The sequence below is a fragment of the Aulonocara sp. 'chitande type north' Nkhata Bay genome, linkage group LG10, assembly GCF_057382095.1.
Source record: "Aulonocara sp. 'chitande type north' Nkhata Bay isolate Kocher_YH1m ecotype deep benthic linkage group LG10, A_spYH_male_GT1.1, whole genome shotgun sequence".
NCBI classification, from domain to species: Eukaryota; Metazoa; Chordata; class Actinopteri; order Cichliformes; family Cichlidae; genus Aulonocara; species Aulonocara sp. 'chitande type north' Nkhata Bay.
Window position 1 is genome coordinate 1,603,145 of NC_141353.1, and position 17,886 is coordinate 1,621,030.

General features: G+C 44.7%; 1 protein-coding gene across 1 annotated transcript in view; it reads left to right on the plus strand.

The window, feature by feature from the left end:
- The window catches only part of med13a (mediator complex subunit 13a), a 71,344-nt gene that overhangs the window by 22,480 nt on the left and 30,978 nt on the right, over positions 1-17,886 (plus strand). Inside the window, exon 4 of the mRNA XM_086307753.1 lies at positions 17,215-17,360. Within this exon, the coding sequence (XP_086163879.1) occupies positions 17,215-17,360 (146 nt within the window). The remainder of the gene's footprint in view (positions 1-17,214; positions 17,361-17,886) is intronic.

Genomic DNA, 17,886 nt, shown 5'->3' on the forward strand with positions numbered 1-17,886 from the left:
CAACATCCTTGTCGATGACTGGTTGAGTCCACTGGGAGTGAGTGGAGTCGGAGGGAATTCCCACTCTCATTGTCTTGTGAAAACTCTACTTAACTGTACAATGTTTAACTCCCGGATGCCCCCCACCCCAACTATTGTAACACCATGTAGTTGGATTACTTGACACAGTCGATGTTTGCCAACATAAGCACCTTGCTCTCCTTTCAGTGATTTAATTTAGTGTGACTTTTTCTTCTAAAACACTAATCGACAAGCAAAAGCTAAAATATGAGAATCAGGACGTGGTAAGAAAACTGCAGGTGTGCATGGTCTTTGTAGCTGATTACTATAATCAGAGACGCTGTGTCCAGGAGATACTCATTGTCTTATCTTTCATTTGGAGAGATGAATTAGGAGAACAGTAGTTTTAGAGATCTCCTCATTGAAGCGGTGTAACATAAAGTAGATTTGAGGTTTCTAGACTGAGTCCACGACATCATTGTCCTGCAGTTATAGTGCCAGGTTTGTTCTTACTGTATCAGTCATAAAACCTTCACAGTGGCCTGCTTGTGTCGTCGTAGCATGCTGGCACCCCCAGTTTAGTGAGTGACTCTGTGATCAACATGTAGACTGAGCGCTTCTTGAATGGCTGTTGGTCTTTTTTAAAAAAGAAAAATCACTCCAGGTTGATTATGGGGGCTGTCCTATCCTGTTTGCCCCTCCTCACAATTCAAACTGACTTTAGTGAGATTGGAAGGTGAGAATTTGAATTCCATCACAACATGACAAAACCAAGTGTTTAGACTATTACTACATATATCGTTATTATATTACCTCAGTCAATGAGGTTATATGATCACCTCGCTCGCTTATGTCTTTCTTGATCTGTCACCTATGCAGAAGCATGCAAGAGCACATTTTTATATTCATTATTCCAGGAATAATGAATATAAAAACTGACTTAAACAGTCATGGAATTAAAAGAAAATCAATGAGAATATATTGTAAATTCTCACTGTGTGCATTTCTACATTTAGTTCAAGTCAAGTTCAAGTTCAACTTTATTGTCACTTCAACCATATACAGTTTAAAAATACACAGTGAGGCGAAACAACGTTCCTCCAGGAACCAAGGTGCTACAAGACAAGTTAGTGCAAAAAAAGATAATAATATATAATATATCTAGTAATAATATTGTGCAAAAGAGCATTTACAGGTTGGTGTGTGCGATGGTTTGGTGGTGTAGGTCAGTGTGTTTGCGCTTTGTGTTGGTTAGTCAGTCCAGTCTCAATGTTTTGAGGTATTTGAGTTAAGCTGAGTGATAATGTTAGTGTATGTGTGTGTGTGCGTGTTTATCAGTCAGTCCCTTTTTGCTGAGGAGACGGATGGCTTGTGGAAAAAAGCTGTTGCACAGTCTGGATGTGCGTGCCCGAATGCTTCGGTACCTTTTTCCAGATGGCAGGAGTGTAAAGAGTGTGTGAGAGGGGTGTGTCCGATCAGCCACAATGCTGGTGGCTTTGCGAATGCAGCGTGTGGTGTAGATGTCCTCAATAGAGGGTAGAGAGACCCCGATGATCTTCTCTGCTGTTCCCACTATCCGCTGTAGGGTCTTGCGGTCTGATATGGCACAGCTCCCAAACCAGACAGTGATGCAGCCGCTCAGGATGCTCTCAATAGTTCCTCTATAGAAGGTGGTCAGGATCGGTGGTGGAAGCCGGGCCTTTCTCAGTCTTCTCAGAAAGAAGAGACGCTGTTGGGCTTTCTTGTGCAGGGAGCTGGTGTTGAGGGACCAGCCGAGGTCCTTCTCCAGGTGTACGCCCAGGAATTTGGTGCTGTCAACGATCTCCACAGAGGAGCCGTTGATGCTCAGCGGTGAGTGGTCGCCTCGTGTCCTCCTAAAGTCAACAACCATCTCTTTTGTCTTGTCAACATTCAGAGACAGGTTGTTGTCCTTACACCAGTCCGTTAGTCTCTGCACTTCCTCTCTGTACGCTGACTCGTCGTTCTTGCTAATGAGACCCACCACGGTCGTGTCATCAGCGAATTTAATGATGTGATTTGAACTGTGTGTTGCTACACAGTCATGAGTCAGCAGTGTGAACAGCAGAGGACTGAGCACACAGCCTTGTGGGGCCCCAGTGCTCAGTGTGGTGGTGCTGGAGGTGCAGTTCCCGATCCGTACTGACTGAGGCCTTCCGGTCAGAAAGTCCAGGATCCAGTTGCAGAGGGAGGTGTTCAGGCCTAACAGGCCGTAACTGTTTTCAGATGTGATCTGACTGCAGTTGAATCCTCGCTTAAATCCAAACAGGCTTGATTGATTTTGCCCCTTCGTGAGTGCTGATGCGTTATTCCAGCAGTATGTTGTTCTGGATACAAGTGTCTGCTGCAGAGAGCCCAGTCTGGTATAGCTGGACCACAGAGCAGTGCAAAGGTTTACATATACTATTGCTGGATGTTCACCTGTTAACTTCTCACTGCTTTTTGTTTGCTTTGTTGTTCCCTGGTTGGCACTGAGCCACGGTGTATTTACACACTGTATTAATCTGTGTTCAACAGGGCCAAAGTACTTCCATGGAATTGTTATCATGTTGCCTCTTTTCAGTATTTTTTCCCAGTTTTGGAGGAAAATGCACGTGTGTGCTTTGTATCACTTTTATGCCTCTCATTAGTTTTGCTTCTGTGTTTTATGCACCTGTAGTTCAAACAATGCTTTATAGCAGAAAATGTTTGTTTACTTTGACGTTAAATCCATAAGATGCAGACCGACTGGTTGTTTATTGCTGTTGTATGATGGGCTGGTAGATCAGTTGTGTGTAGGCTCTTTGAGAAGTGGTTCTCATCTGGGGAAATATGAAATTGTGATAGGCACATTATTTTCTGTACATACATAGGACGATAAGTATAAGTCACAGTGGATATTTAATGCAATATACAGTGTAGTGTACATGAGTGTACTGCTGGGGCATACTTTTGAATTGGTCAGCAGTCCAAACTTCCAACATTGGAAAAAGATGTTCAAAAGCTGGAACTAATAAATACTGAAACATCTTGCTGGGTGTATAGCTAAAAATCAGATCTGCAGATGGGAAACGCCGGTCATCCCTCTGATCAGCAGGCGGCTCCTGTGCAGCATCCAAAGTCTCCAGTTGGTGGAGGCTGGGGCCAGCTGACACTGTTCATAACCTCAACCCCAGACCTCAGCACGCCCGTGTTGAAAAGCTTACATCATCCCTGCCCCTCCTCCTCCTCTTCGCTTCTCATTATAGCATGATGTATGTGGCAAACAGTTTTTCTCAATCTAAAAATAATAATAATTAAAATAAAAAACTGCAAAAAGTTGCTCCTCTAGTTATCTTTTATTAGATGACAGACTCGTTTCCATTTGATAAATAAATGGCTGCACGCTGATCAGTTAAATCCCTTTTGTTTAAAACGTGAGCTGCAGCAGCATGAGTCGATCCAGCTGTCGGTAATTCTCTTTGTTTGGTGAAAAGGCGGCTCCAAGTTGTGTAGCTTCTGTGAACCTTCTACTGCGAGGTACACTGGCTCCAAGAAAGACAGAGAGGGGGGGAGGGAGGCGGGGAGCGAAGGAACAAGCAAGGGAGAGCTCCTCTTGGTTGTCATGGCAGCAGGGAAATGCACCCTGGGATCGAGTGTTTCCAAGGTGAAGCGGGATGCTCGTGCTCCATTGGTCAGCTTAAGGCAGACTAACTCGTCGACTTGCTCCTAATTGGCTGTGCCACTGAAATTCAGAGCAACATTAAATCCAGCCTGCTTTGAGGTTTCAATTTGATCAGGACAAAAGGGATATTATTTCTTTATCTGCATGGCGTGTGCCGTGTACTTGAAGCGGCATTTACAGCATCGACAATGTACTCCAGCTGCGCTGCAATCAGTGTTAGATTACCACTCCACTGTATTTAAAATGTGTGTATTTTTGTTGTGCATGCAGTTGTTGTTATTGTTGAAAGCATCGTTAACAAGTCAAGCTGTTATGAAATGAGGCCAGTCTGCAGCAGCTCGTATTACAAGAGACACACACACTAACAAACATGTCTCCCACACATGCAACTGTCTGCACTTTTCTGCATGACTGTGGCTTATGTGGATGAGCACATTCTTCCGCTATTGTTTTGGCCCGATGTTGGGAGGTGAATGCGCGAGTCCTGGTTCGCTGTGGCAGGCGGAAGCAGAGAGCAGCACTCTGTTAAGTAGGACAGTGCAGGATAAAGGGCCACTGCCTCCAGTCTGGGGCTAAAGTGCTAAATTTATCCCCTCCCTGCTCCCAGCACAACACAAACACACAAACATGTTCGTCAACAATCAGTATGCGAGCCAGTCCACATCGAGGGCAGTCTCGGTGTTGGCACGCAAGTGGCTGGACATAGAACCCGCAGTCAGCGAGGAAAACGCACGTAGTGCAGTCGCACAGATATAGACATGCAGGAGAGTTCAGCACCTCTGCTCGGTACCCTGCCCCCAGCACTCGACTGCCTACCCCCTGATCTTGCCCACACTTCATCAGTCTCTCTCTGCAGCAACAGGAACTCCAGGGAGACTGGGCTGAGGGACCATGTGACCCGGTGCTCTGGATATATCATGTTGCTGGAGAGATCCTGTCCAGAAGATAAATATGGCTCTTAAAGGAAAATACCGATAGCTTTCATTGGTATGGTTTGTTTGCTTAATTGCTGCCCAGTGATACAATATTAATGATTCATTTCCCTTGGCGTTACATTAGTGTTACATTTTTAAAGTCCTTGCACCCTCATCTTAGTAAGACTCTATAATCTGTAGCTGTCACCTAAGCTTAACTACATACCGACATCAAACCTGTCAGCTGTGTTGCAGAACTCGTTACCTCATTACTGTAAATTGGTTACAATTTTGAATATCGGAGCAGTTTCCACTGTTTAGTGCCAACCAGAACTGATCAGTCTCTGTTTGTACTGTACCACTGAGAAAACACATTTTAGAAGTCAGCAGTGGAATTCAAGTGCAGCAGCATGACCAGAGTTCCTTGGTCATAGTGAACGATGCGTTCTTAGGTTTCCCCCCCACTACCTCGAAGTCACCCTCTCATTTCCTCAGCAGCCGGTGACCCGCATTCCTTCCATTCCTCTCATCTTCCTATGTGACCAGGGGCTATGGTGCAGTACAAGCAAAGGTCTCAAAGAAGTCGTCATAGTTAATCCGTCAGGCGTCACGTCCCCTCATCTGCTCTGCTCTTTTCTGTGATTTGTGTGCTACTGTCTTTAATCCCAACGTTCTGGCAGATGGTCACATTTAAAGATAATATCTTATGGTCGGGGGCATTTCACCTCATCACTGCAGACTCCTGTGCGGCTGCGTCACAGCCTGACCTAACCCTAAAATGTCCAAAAAAGATGGAGGCAGATTTATGGATTGCCAGATGTGTAATCCCTTCCATAGATTACATTGCCAATTACACACACATGTTGTCAAAATAATGACAAACCAGATGTTTGGTTTTAGGTAAATGCCATCTTATCTGGGCTATTATGATAAAAAAAAAAAGGAAGTAATCTGCAGCAGTACTCGCCAAGCACGCTGCTCCAAGCATCACGGAGTTGCCACAGCTCTTGTGTGGGTTTATTTTACCCCCAGTATCTTTTTATTTCTTTATGTAATCCCGAGCTGACTCCGTGATTTTGAAACTGGGGCTCTTTCAGGGCCATAGCGTCTGTTGCAAGAGTCCTTGTTCTTCCTTTTGCTTGAAGGTTTTAATTAATGGCTAAAACCTTTTCACCACATGTGCAGCTTGAGCTTTTAACCTGCTAGTAAAGTCTTGGGCCTCATACTTGCAGGCTTCTGATATTTGTTCTGTTAATGAAAGAGATTCTGCCTTTCTGTTAACCTTTCTTTGTTTCATGAAACCTGTAAATTTGGTCATGGCATTCATTTACATTTGCATATAGTGTCTTATAGATGGTAAAAGTGTTACATGCTTTTCAAAAAGCATATCAGCTTATTAGAAAGAAAAGGGACAAAGCGGGCCTTGTCATTGTGGGTTCACTGCAGAAGCCCAGCTTTAATCCGGGATAATGCTGACTAATTGCCCTTAGCTCCGAGTAATAAATCTTTATTATTACAACTGCACAACTCGCTTACTTGTGTCATAATGATCTAATGACCCAGCACACTTTTAAACAGGCTTAAAATTATTTTGTCATTACATACTAGCATAGTAAATGTCCCCCCCCCCCGACAGGTATACGCTGTTTTATCCTTTTGTCTCATCCTTTAGTTTATGAGTGTAGCATGCTTTGAACAGACTGAATATTTCAACAGATTGGTATCACACAGCAGTGACACGAGCTCCTCTTTGACATGAACATGTGCACCGTCACAGTTGTGCTACAGTTGCAAAGGGATGATGTAAATGTGGTAATGTGCGTAATGTCTGGCTCACATTGAGAAAATGGCTTTTAGCTGATTGTGTGTGTGTGTGTGTGCGCGCGCGTTTGTGTGTGTGTGTTACATGCTAAATGGGGAGGCAGCTAGAACCCGACTTGCTGTCAGGGTTATGTCAGTATTATCTTTAGTCAGCTACGGCAGTATCCGTGTGCGGTTGTGATACACTTGCAGAGGATCGGATTTCTCCTCTTTTTATGGACTTGTCGTTCTATCTCCATCCATTTTTCCTTCCCTTCCAAGTTTAATCTGACGCGTATAAAGAGACTCAGCCCCCGTCTCCGTTCGTGGCAGAGGGAAATCAATTCAGCGTAATAGAGCTCTGCATGTGTGAAAGTGCTGGCCTTAAGATTTTTAGTTTGGTGTTTTCCCCAGCTCTGAGCCTCCTGTGTACACCAGCTAGAGCTGGTGTGTGTCTCTGGGCCTTGTGTGTTTTTGTGTTTATGTTACTTGGCAGTAGACAGCAGTGTTGTTTTTCCCAGTGGTCAGGTGGCTAGACAGTAGGGAAGATTATATCACCCTGGAAATGTCCTCAAATTCACTGCTGTTTACCGCTTTAATCCTTTTTCTTCTTGGCCTTGCCCTGCTGAGCAAAATGACACAAATGAAAATCTTCTGTTTCATTTCTCAAGCCAAAGGCAACCGTGGCATTTTACATTAAAGTCAGATTTGCACCGCCTTTCTGTGTATGTCCTAGTAACAGGCATGCAAACTAAACAGTAACACTGTTAAGGAAAACAGACTGTTTTGTTCTTTGTAAGAGAAACGCCTTTCACAACTAACCACACTTTCTTAGCATGAACATGGATAAACAGTTGTGACTGAGCGGTGACATAAAAGACTCCGTGTGTGATTGCTGCCAGCTCCAGAATCATTGTTTATTAATGTTGTGCCAGAATCTGTGCCTATGCCAGCATGTCTTGTCACTGCTGCAGCACATGACCAGTCAAAACATGTTTACATGCCCCAGATTGTAATAACAAGCTGCTACAATGGCAGATAACCATGTATTGGACAGCCCAGAGGTGACTGATGTTTACAGTAAAGCAAAATGACCAGAAGTGAAAGGGCCTTTGTTTTCCCCTGAGGAAGGCGCACTGGTTGTTGTGCTGAGGAAGTGTACAGCAGCTAAACGGAAGCCCACGTCTTAGAGCGGAGCAGCCGGACGAGCTCGACAAACATCTGTGGAATGTCACAGCTCGACTGTAACCTTCCTTTTTCTCTCTTCTGTCTTTTCACAACTTCCTCCCCCCAAACTCTTCTTGTCACTTCATGCTCCGTGGCTTACAATCGACTTCTGATTCTGCACAGGTCAAGTTTCATATTACCTTTCTAACTCTGTGCGTCGGTGTGTCATTCCTATGCTCAAACAATACAACAGTTCCCAGAAGACTTTTTGGCATTCTCTAAACCTTGTTTTACACTCTCCCAATTAAAACTGGATTAATAACAATAATAAAATGCTTTATTATATGGTTTTATCCAACAAAAGGATGTCTTATAAACAGAAACAAATGTGAAAAGCAAGAAAGAAAGTTATAACAGTGATACCACCAAAGTGCAGTTCACATGAACTTAATGTAGCTCAGGCAGTGAATGGTTTCATTGATTTCTGGGAACCTTGGATAAAGATGATGGCAATGACAAAGGTAAACAGGTGTACTTGGACTCTGGGTGTTGTGCAAATAGAAAAGTGGCAAAAGGCAAGGCTAATTGTGTTGTATGTGAGACACTAAGGAAGGAACAAAGGACTTGTATCAATTACCCAGGCAGAGAGATCGAGCTGGAAAGGATGTGCAGCAGGCTGGGGTGATTAAGGATGTGCTAACGAGGGAAGGGAATGTGCTCAGATGGTGGAAGGAGCTTTTTGAAGAGTTGATGAATGTAGAAAATGAAAGGAGCACAGTGAATCAGGAAGTGCAGATAATTGGTAAGGAGAAGAGGGGGTAGCTGGGAAGAGGAGAAAGGTAGCTGACCCAGACGAAAGTAGCAAGGTTTATGTGCAGAGCTGTAGTAAAAACAGGGGATTAAGCTGTTGATCCACACCAGGAAATTATGCTGAGACGAGAGGTGATGATCATTGAGCAGCAGTATGGCTTCATGCTGAGAGAGAGCACTACAGATGTGATGTTTGCTTTGAGAGGTCAGAACGAGTTTCACTCTGTTTTTGTGGATGTACAGTGCCAAGAGAGCAACCGTGGGACTGCCTGAGGAAGTGAGACGTGGTAGAGACGTATGCCAGGCTGGTGCAGAATATATACGAGGACAGTGGTGAGGTGTGTGGTAGGAGTGACAGATGGGTTCGAGGTGGGGGTGGGATTCCACCGGGGATCAACTCTGAGCCCCTTCTTGTTTGCACTTGTAGTGATGGACAGGCTGACAGATGAGGTCAGGCAGAGTGAGCGTAGGGAGCACTCACTACCGGAGAGGCGGAGGTATGTTCTCCAGAGAAGGAGCAAGACAAAATAACATGGAGTCGAGGTAGTGAAGGTTGATAGGTTTAATTACCTGGGGTCAACCATCCGAAGCAACAGGCAGTAGACACGAGAGGGGAAGAAGAGTGTGGAGGCCGGGTGGAGTCAGGGGTGACAACAAGACGGTAGTGAGACCTGCTTTGGAGACTGTGGCACTAACAAGAAAACCAGAGGCTGGACTTCAGGTGGCAGAATTGAAAATGCTTCAGCCTGTGTGTGTTGATGCATGTGAAGGCGACAGAGGAATACAAGAAACTGAGTTGTTTGTTAGTGAGACGGTCATTATCATATCATCTGTTTGTGCTACTTATCAAACTATCCCTGCTGAAGGTGCTCTCCGTGCTCCGGTCCACCTGTGCCGCCGCACAGGTCGCTGGTCTTCAGCACCTCATTTTCATGCCAGTCCAGCCGAAGGCAAGTGTGCCCACCTGCCGCCTTTGGTATGTGGCCACGCTTCAAACCCTCACCGGATTGTCTTATTGTTTCCTTACCAAGCTGAGGGCCATTTGCATTTGAGAGGTGAAGCAGGCCTTGCCTCTGTGGACAATCAGAATGGCATGTGAGCAAGCGTCTGCTGTGTGTGACAGTGAAGAGAGTAAAAGGAGGAGAGCAGATCAGAGAGCAGCCTAAGCCATTTGCCAGTTAATAGATGAAGAGCAGAAGAGAGGGAAGTGGGAGGAAAGGTGGAGACGGATAGAAAAGATGATTAAAAGATCTCGAGGTTGCTTTTTCAGGCTACGTCAGCCTGTTTTCTTTTATAGTCGTTCTAAACATGACAGACATAAAAATGTGAAGCGGGATCCCACAAATCTAGTTAATGAACATAATACTCTGACAAGCATCACGCTGTTTTAAAGGCTGTTTAACTCAGCACTTTAGATGCACTGCAACCTGTTTCATCACATCATTCTTGAAATGATGCTTGAATTCCTTTAATAATTTGACAGACCAGAGGAGATACTTAGTTCTTTCTGTGTCCATTAGCTCGAGCTTTGTCTGCTGTTGACAGCTGGTGGTTTAATTGCAGCCACGCAGTCTTTTGTGGTACTCAACGCTGGCCTTGACTTTTGGCCTCTTTTTCCTCTCCAAGTGCAAGCAGTGTCTCGCTGCGGTGGAGATGACATTCTGAAATCCCAGAGAAGCTGAGTCTTGAGGCAGGTTCAGCACAAAGTAACAGACACAATGCGTGCCCCAAGGGATCCCTCTGGGGATTCCTGGTGAACCTTAGGCAAAGTATAAAGCTTCTGAATGAAGTCATAATTTCATTTGGAATCGAGTTGGGATGGGACTCCTACAGGGATGTCAGTGTTGCTTTTAAAGGAGCATCGTTTGCACATGATTTTTACATTTTTGTGATTTATTTTTTCGCGTGTATTCCGTACAGACTTGAGAGCATTACGTTTCAGCATGAAGGTCAGTAATGATTAGAGATGGGGGTGACTTGATAGAGCATTCTATCAATGCAAATATTCAGAATACTATAAACAAGAGGGTTCATCTCACGCACGACCATCCTGGGATAAGGTCAGCCGAGCAAACTTGCATCAAATTGGTTCAACTGAGAAATCATCCAACCCTGGACACACTTAGGTTAACAAAGTTGCCTCCTAATTCAAAGCAAGCTAATGGCACAGCAACCTCCTGCCATGTCTGGCAGGTTGGTTGCCCAGAGCTTGTTGCACGTTAACAGCAATTTCTAATTGAAAGGCAATAGGAAGCAACCTTTGTGCAAACAGTTGCAGTCTGACTTGGACCAAGTGCGAGTTTGTCAAAGTTGTGTAAATAATTGCTACCTGATATATAAATGCAGACAGAATGCCAACATGTTGCCATCAGTCTGAATTCATCTTTGTCACATGTTGTGTGGGCTCAACTAGGGCTGTGCGATATGACCAGAATCTCATGTCCCGATATAAGACAGCTGCGCGTCATGTAGCTGGAGTCGAGTGTTTTAACCGATGCATGAAACGATAAATTTTAGACATAAGTTGTAACGGCGCCGTTTTCTTTGTATTTATTACACGGCGTGCTGCGGGGAAAAGCCTGTTCTAACGTTTGAGTCTAAGCTTTATTTTTTAGCACCTGGCGGCTCTTTTTTACTTCTCATCTGTAAATAATCTGCTCTTTCACGTGATTCAGTTTATTTTGAAAAGTCTCAACAGGATCTTGAGCTTTATTGTGAAAGGTTTATGTGGAAAATAAACAAGCGGACACGCGATGCTGTTACCGTCGTTGTTGCTAACGACAACGCATAAAAACAGGCGCTTGTCTGTCAGCAGTGTGGGTATATTACATATAAGAGAAAGAGAACTTTAATAAATGAATATAACCACTACAGTGACCATCAGAACGATTAAAAAATATTGCTGTAAACAGTTTATTTTGCGACACCACGAAACAAACGACAGCGTAAAATGAAACGATTTTTATATCGTCATCCGATATATAGGGCTGCTTTGGGTATTTGGGTTGCTGCCCCAAACGTAATAATTAAACGCAACAGATGAGACTTTCAGTGATTTATCGCAGTTTATTGCCGTCTTATCAGAAACAGATTGCATGTAATTGCAAACTTGACCACATTTAATTTCAGACTGATAGCAGCGTTTATAGCAGGTTTTAGGGACGCTGTCATTTTGCAGCCACAAAACAACATAATTTCCTGTTTTTAAAAAAGGTTTTAAATAGCAATGCAAAATGCCATAATATAATCTATCTTATTGTGATGATATCATACCATGGGGTGTCTGCTCTGGTGATTCCCACCTATAGTAGCCATGTACCAAACTCATTTACTCAGAAGTCCCAGTACTGCTCGACTCATCTTAGCTAGCGGAACAACCCGCCACTCTTACCAGCAGCTGTTGGCCGCTGTATGTGTCTGTCTTGCACACTGTGTGCGCACATGGTTTTACATCCTCCAGCTTGCTGTGGGTGTTTGGAGAAGGATTAAAGTTGGATCAATGCAGTGTGTTTGCGAATGTCACACGTGGGGACAGGATGGTGAACACTAGCAGAGAGACTTGACAGTTTGTGCTACATTTAGTCACAGTGCAAGTTTTACCAAATCCTGCTCCTCGTGTGTGTGTGTGTGTGTGTGTGTGTGTGTGTGTGTGTGTGTGTGTGTGTGTGTGTGCGCGCGTGTGCGTGTGTGTGTGTGTGTGTGTGTGTGTGTGTGTGTGTGTGTGTGTCAGCAGTGAGGAAATGTATCTCATGCTGTTGATGTTGCGGTGCTTTTTAGGCCAAGTGCTGATCAAGCACCTGTTGACATTTAAAAGCATCTCTGTGCAAATTGCTGTGCAACTTGTAAAAATCACATTTAATTTGCCGGCCTACAGGATTCTGAAACACTGAAGTTACAGAAGGCAAAAAAAAAAAAAAAAAAGATTTTAAGCTGCAACTACATATTTAAACAGTTTAAAACAAGACGACAGAAGGATAACGTGACATTTGGGTGTTTAAAGCGAGATTCTCACACTGGGAAGTAATATGATAATTTAGTATGACTGTTTAAATGTCAGCAGCTGGCATGTCGAGTAATCTTTTTAACCTGTCAGCTGACACACTGACACACCAATCTGTACAATCACATTTGTAAAGAAATTGATTTGTGTGTGTGTGTGTGTGTGTGTGTGTGTGTGTGTGTGTGTGTGTGTGTGTGTGTGAGTGAGTGAGTGAGTGAGAGAGAGAGAGTATTTGGTTGTACTTCTGCCTGCTGAGCCACAGATGGCAGCCCTTTACCTCAAGCTTACAAGTGCCCCACAAACACAGATGTGTGTGGTGTCAGGTTTTCTTTGCATGTGAGAAGAGAATGGCGTGCTGTATTTCTGTCGATGTCTGCAGAATGTGCCGGCACATTTTTACCTCACTCCCTCCCTTCCTCTTTTTTTCTCTCTCCTTGTCACTCTCGAAGCTGTTCACCTCTTTCCTTCCATGTACATAAATACACTACTGTATTAGTAAGTTGGCCTGGTTGGCCAGCAACAAAGACACTGCATTCAGTGCACGACAAGAGCAGTCTATCCAATTCTTAGAAAGCCAAGAATAGATCCTGAGGGGGGGCGGGGACACCACTACCCCTGCAAGCCCGTACTAGTCAAAATTTGCCGCCACCTTAACAATTTGGCTCCACGCCGTGAAAGCGGGAGGGGTGCTGGTGGTTTGGCGACGCGTCTTGGCTCCATAACTGGAGGGTGTTTTTCACAGCGCACACACCCCGTAAGATACGCACTGCAGTCAAAGAATCCTGTTGTATATGGCTGCCTGGTTACCTGAGCTGCTGCGACACACCTCCCAGACAAAGGTGTCTTTGCTCTCTCCTATCATGTGGCCTAATTGCCCAGATGTCTCCTTGCATCAGTTAGTTAAGAAATGTCTCCTTGCCAACTTAATGGCAATAAATGTGATTTGTTATTATTTACATGTAGGTACAGACACGATCTGCGGTGGTTCTTCAGCTTTAGTCATTCAGAGTTTTACTGTAAAATAATTGTAAAACACACGTGAATCAACAGTGCACGAGAACCACGTTTAGATACGATTAGAAAAACGTGGAGTTGTTTAAGCCGTCATGTTGTGATTGCACAGAGGGTGCTGGTTCAGGCTGTTCCATTGCAAATGAATGCCACAGGTACAGCACAGCTGCACTATGATGTGTGACTGTTGCACATGTGACTTTGTTGTTTGGGGGTTAAAATAAAGGGGGGGGGGGGGGGGGTACCCAAAATCAACACTGAGAGGAAGTGTCAAAAGTCATAAGATAAGATAAGATAACCTTTATTAGTCCCACACGTGGGAAATTTGTTTTGTCACAGCAGGAAGTGGACAGTGCAAAAGTTATGAGGCAAAAATTAGAATACAATAAGAATAAATACAGTACACAGCTGTACAGAATAGAATAAAATACTATATACAGTAGAATAAAATAAAATAAATATACAATAAGATAAAAATAGAATACAAATACAAATACTATATACAACTGAGTAAAAATACAACGATGCCAGAAAGGATTATTGCACTTAGTATTATTGCATATGTATGGATGTGTGTGCTTGATCAGTTAAAGTCTTTATTATGGAGTCTGACAGCAGTGGGGAGGAAAGACCTGCGAAATCTCTCCGTCCCACACCGTGGGTGCCGCAGTCTCCCACTGAAGGAGCTGCTCAGTGCTGTCACAGTCTGCTGCATGGGGTGGGAGATGTTGTCCAACAGGGATGACAGCTTAGCCGCCGTTCTCCTGTCACTCACCACCTCCACTGGGTCCAGAGGGCATCCTAGAACAGAGCTGGCCCTTCGGATCACCCTGTTCAGTCTCTTCCTGTCCCCAGCAGAGATGCTGCCGCCCCAGCAGACCACGCCATAAAAGATAGCAGAAGCCACAACAGAGTCATAGAATTTCTTCAGGAGTGGGCCCTCCACCCCAAACGACCTGAGTCTCCGCAGCAGGTACAGCCTGCTCTGCCCTTTCCTGTAGAGGGCGTCTGAGTTATGAGTCCAGTCCAGTCTGTTGTTCAGATGAACACCAAGGTACCTGTAGCTGTCCACAGCCTCAATGTCCATACCCTGGATGTTCAGTGGTTGCAGTGGAGAATGCTTGTGCCTGCGGAAGTCTACCACCAGTTCCTTGGTTTTACTGGCGTTGATCTGGAGGTAGTTCAGCTGGCACCAGTCCACAAAGTCTTGAGTCAGTCCTCTGTACTCCTTGTTGTCCCCATCAGTGATGAGGCCGACTATTGCAGAGTCATCAGAGAACTTCTGCAGGAAGCACTGGGTGGAATTGTGGGAGAAGTCTGCAGTGTAGATGGTGAAGAGGAACGGAGCCAGAACCGTTCCCTGTGGGGCCCCCGTACTGCAGACGACCCAGACCAACCGCTCCAGGGTCTTCATCAGGTGGGATGTCAGAGCCACCGGCCTGTAGCTGTTGAGGTCCTTGGGGCGTGAAGTCTTTGGCACTGGTACAACACAGGAGGTTTTCCAGAGCTGTGGGACTCTTCCCAACCTCAGGCTCAGGTTGAAGAGGTGCTCCATATTTCCTGGATTACAGTTGCTTATTGATTTAATGATAATAACGACTGATATGATCTCTCATGTCTGTCGTTGTAACCACAGGAGCGATCTCTTGCAGTTGACTTGAAACAGTTTGTCTTCTTGCTTTTTTTTTTAATCACTCAGTAAAGCTGGGCTTACACTCTGCGATTTTTGTCCCATTTTAGCCGTGCGACCATTTTGGTGATCGGCCCGATTCTGGCCTTCATCGTGCGTCGTGTAGTATACGCCGGGTAACGAGAAGCGATTAACACCTCACGACCAGCTCCCGATCATCAATCGCTTGGTCGTGAGGATTTCAAACCGTTGTGAGGGTGTCACTGCAGCTGCTCACACTGAGCACGTGCAAAGACATAAACGTCGGTGAAAAAGACGGAGCAGCAGTGCAGCGTGTGATCTGGACACAAGCGATGGAGGCACAACTTGTAGAACTTTGGCTCATCCGAGCCTTTTCGATGTGGCCTCACAAAATTATCACGACCACAACAACCGTGAAAATAGTTGGATTTACTCTGCTGCTCAATCACAGCTGCCTGATCAATGTTTTTCATTAGCAATTTAGCAAAGTTGATGTGGTGGTGTGTCTGTGTGAGTGAAAGACAGAGAGGGAGAGCGACAGATTTTCTGTTATAACCTCATATATCCATTTTTATGGACGCACAGTGTGAGCACTCGGGTCGCATCAGAGCATCGGGCCGTATAGTGTGAGACCCTGCATCGTGACCTATGAACTTCTAACCCTGCGAGTCAATCGTGCAGTTTGAGCAGGAGCTGGATAACGCGACTGAAAAAATCGCAGTGTCTGCCCAGCTTAAGTGAGCTGCATATGCAGGGCAGATCTGCAGTGTAGAATCGAGGCTGAGGTTACAGATTGCATTAGTGACAAGAAAGAAATTGGACTTTGATTAACTTTATTCTAGCCAAACCTGATCCATCAGACGTGCCAAGTTCGGCCCAGGCACTGACCTTTGCAAGTACGACACCTCTTAGTACAAACAATTATGTGTGGCTCATTAAAGGCAAAGAAGCAATCGTGCTCTAAAAACCTCATAACAATGGAGAATGCCCGCTTGATGTGTGGAATTTGATTGCCATCTGCAATAACGCTCACTTGCTCAGGCTGCTCACACTTTAGGAGAACTTTATCAAGGCAATTTGTTTTTCTTTCACAAGACTGGAAGGTCTTTTCTCCCCATGTCGATCTGCCTCGCTCTGCTCCTTTCCTTTAATCCTCTGCACAGGAGGTGTGTCAGTGCCGGAGAGACGGGTAGAGAAGACTGATATTAGCTTAACCAAATCCTCAGAGGAGGCAGCCCTCTCTGATCCACTTCCAAATTCACTTCGTCCTTACCCATTTGGTCATTTGCCACACACGCTGCCTCTTGCGCTAACTGTGTGTGTGCGTGCATGTACACGTCAGAGAGAGGAAAGCCTGCCGACAATGCTGTGCATCCCCCCCCGGTCCCTTCTCCCTCAGTATGCCCCGTTCTTGCTTTACTTCTTTAAGTTGTTGCTGCTGAGGTCAGACTGGCACAGGCAGGCTTTGTTGTGAGCACAAGAGCGTGTGTGAGGGAGGGAGGGAGGGAGGGAAAAGGTACTGTTTTGCTGTTAAGCATTTTGGCCACAATGCCAGAAGTAGTCGTGGCTCGCCTTTCTGTTTTACTCTGGATGAGATGTACAGACGCACACTTGAACTCCAAACCACCTGTAAGCATAGCTGTGCAGACTGACTTGCATCCCGGTCTCTGCACATGCTATTGAAGTCTTTAAATACCCACTCATGTGTCATCGATTGAAAGGATTAGGATTGAACTCTGGAAACCTTTATCATCCACTCTGTTATCGGAATAAAAAAAAGTGGCGCAGGCTATCGGAGCAATTTAATAGAGGCATAGGAGGCAACTTTGAATCAGATAAATAGCTTTTACTCCCTCGGGTCTCTCTGGAATCGTTTTTTTTCTTTCTATCCAAAGTCTCTGTCATGTTGAAGCAGGATGTAGGTGAGACGTGAGATTCCATTATATCTGACACACACGAAAGGGAAAAACCACACACAGGTTTCTATAATCATTTTTTCTCTCTCTACCTTTCCTCTCCTCTGTTTCTGTCTTTGTGAATACGAACTTGAACTAGACTATGTGATCTGCTCATCCTTTTTTCTTTACTTTTTCTTTATTCTACTCCAAAGTCTGCTGGAGTTATTCACTGGAAGTCTTTTCAAAGGTGCATTTGAAAGTAGTGTAATCCCAAATGACTCATCTCACTCTCTTTCTCACAGTGAGCACTTGTCCTGCGCCTTCACCTTCTTCTTACATGGCGAGAGCAACGTGTGCACCAGCGTGGAGATCAACCAGCACCAGCCTGTCTACCATCTCACAGAGGAGCACCTTACTCTGGCTCAGCAGGCATCCAGCCCCTTCCAAGGTGGGTCACTGCTGTGTGTTACCCAGCCTTCAGTGACGTGCAAACATGTGACATAACATCAAGTCACGTCGTCATGTTGTTGAATTTGGTTTATAATGGTTTCAGCTGCATGGTGATGGGCATGTCGCTCCTACTTGTTATCATAGTGCAGGCATAGATATGTGAATTAGTTCAGCAGTCTTTTTACATTTTTCCTGAGCAGATTAAACTAGTGCAATATGAACAATTTATATCTTCACAACTATTGAAATGAATATTTAAACTGTCTTCTCGTTAAATTAATTTCAACCTGACCTTATGAATGAAGATCTGCTGCACACGAAGATTCCCCAAAGTCTGGTGACTGGCAAAAAATCAACACAAACAGGAAGTTCCTAATAATGTGTCAGGTTGATTTGATCTGCCAGACCTCACCCTCACATATTGTATTTTTTCAAATGGCAGTAAAATAATTTTTATGAGGGTTGTTGCTTGTTGTTTGCACAGAGATGCTTTTTTTGTATCTTTAATTTTGTGCATAAAACTA